The 1,769-nt window shown below is 35.0% G+C and overlaps 1 protein-coding gene across 1 annotated transcript in view; it reads right to left on the bottom strand.

Annotated features, from left to right (window-relative positions):
• The window catches only part of LOC107677885 (TANK-binding kinase 1-binding protein 1-like), a 60,338-nt gene that overhangs the window by 20,791 nt on the left and 37,778 nt on the right, over nucleotides 1-1,769 (bottom strand). Inside the window, exon 6 of the mRNA XM_016472951.1 lies at nucleotides 1,289-1,488. Within this exon, the coding sequence (XP_016328437.1) occupies nucleotides 1,289-1,488 (200 nt within the window). The remainder of the gene's footprint in view (nucleotides 1-1,288; nucleotides 1,489-1,769) is intronic.

Here is a 1,769-nt window from a genome sequence, read left to right as displayed (position 1 = left end):
TACATAAACTGTGTAAATACATCTAAATGCTATTTCAGATGCAGATTCCAGAAATGCTTTCTTATGTTGGAATGAAAGACACTAAGTACCGGATGAAGTGCTTCTTATTCTTACCCAAAAATACAAAATGGAAGAAAGAGTTAAAACTGAACACACTCTTGCTACTCAAGCTGTGTATGAACATTTTTATATATATTTATTTGCTTCTTTTCCATTTTGCATTTACTTATACGTTTACTTTCAATACTTAAGTAAGTTTAAGATAAAAAAAATACTTTTCGTACTTAAGTACAATAAATATCACATACTTTAAGACTTTTACTCAAGTAATATTCTAAACGGTGACTTCAACGTCTACCAAAGTCATTTTCTGGTAAGATATCTGTACTTTTACTTGAGTATGGCTTTCAGGTACTTTATACACCACTGATGAAACCATGTCAGATTACAAGTTATTTCAAACACTCCACTGATGTTAAGTGAATTTAGACTAAAACATGTCATTAAATATTCTCTTTGTTTGACAACAGGTTTGTAAACAGGCTCCCATACATCACAAAACTGTATCGCATGCATGCAACTGTGGTAAATTTATTAGCCTTGGGAATGTCTCTAATTTCTCAGTCATGTCGACAACGCTAAATCCCTCTGTCTCATCTGTAATGTTAGCCATTCTTCTTGCTCCCTGGTAGCTTCATAGACTAGCCTATGTCTGTGGTGTGTGATAACCAGGAAATAATAGACCAATGGGGTCGTGTTTTCTGTTTTACATTAGGTTGAAAAAGGCACGCAATGACGAGAAATATTTTTGATCATGCCACCAAAATAACCAGCCTGGTTTGAAAATGTAAGTAGAAAAGTACAGATTTTAGTGTAGAAAATGTAAGGAGTGAATGTAAAAAGTTGTCTGAAAAATAAATAGTAAAGTAAAGTACTGATACAAGTATTTGTACTTCGTTACTTCCCATCTCTGTTTACTTACTTACTTTTACTGACCACTTTTTAAATTGTGTATGCCTGACTTTTAAATCGTATATGCCTTAATCTTAAATCTGAAGCCTGAAAAGGCATGAAAGGTCACGTCAAAGGATGCAAAGGCAAAATTCAGTTACTATGCCATCAAAGTGGGAATATTTTTGATTGGTTTATTACTTACCACACTCTGTTTTTTCTAAGTCTGAGAATAGAAGTCTCTGAGAATCAAAGTCTAAGAGACCTGACAAAAATCAATTTTGACAGTGTAGTTCTTATTTGAGTCTTTAAGCATGTGTGTGTTTGTGTTACTGACCCTCTGCCTCTGGTTGCTTTGCAGTTCTCTCAGCTCTTCCCTTAACCTCTCACATTCAGCTTTTAGCTCCTCCTCCCTCTGACATGCCACCTGAGCCTCGTGCCGTGCACCCTCTAGCTCCGCCTCCAGACGCTGCAGTTTGAGGTCAGAGAGGGTGTCCAGACTTCGGGAGCTCTGTAGGGTCATGGGGCAATCTAGCACTAGAGATGGACAGTTATTGTGATTAGATAAGCCAAACACACACTGTGTCAATAAATAAAAATCAACATCCATCATGTGCCTTTTATTGCTAGGATAGCAGAACATGTAGCCTTTAATAAAATAATCAGCAAAATCATCAGTAAAATAATCTCAAAAATATTTCATATTTTGATAAAGTAAACACAGCCAAAGCAATACAAAATTTGTATTGTATTGTATTTGTAATATATATATATATATATATATATATATATACAGTGGGTACGGAAAGTATTCAGAC

The sequence above is a fragment of the Sinocyclocheilus anshuiensis genome, unplaced genomic scaffold (genome assembly GCF_001515605.1).
Source record: "Sinocyclocheilus anshuiensis isolate Anshui unplaced genomic scaffold, SAMN03320099.WGS_v1.1 scaffold1302, whole genome shotgun sequence".
Classification (NCBI taxonomy): domain Eukaryota; kingdom Metazoa; phylum Chordata; class Actinopteri; order Cypriniformes; family Cyprinidae; genus Sinocyclocheilus; species Sinocyclocheilus anshuiensis.
Note: the sequence above shows the minus strand (reverse complement) of the source record. Positions and strands in the feature narration are given on the sequence as shown.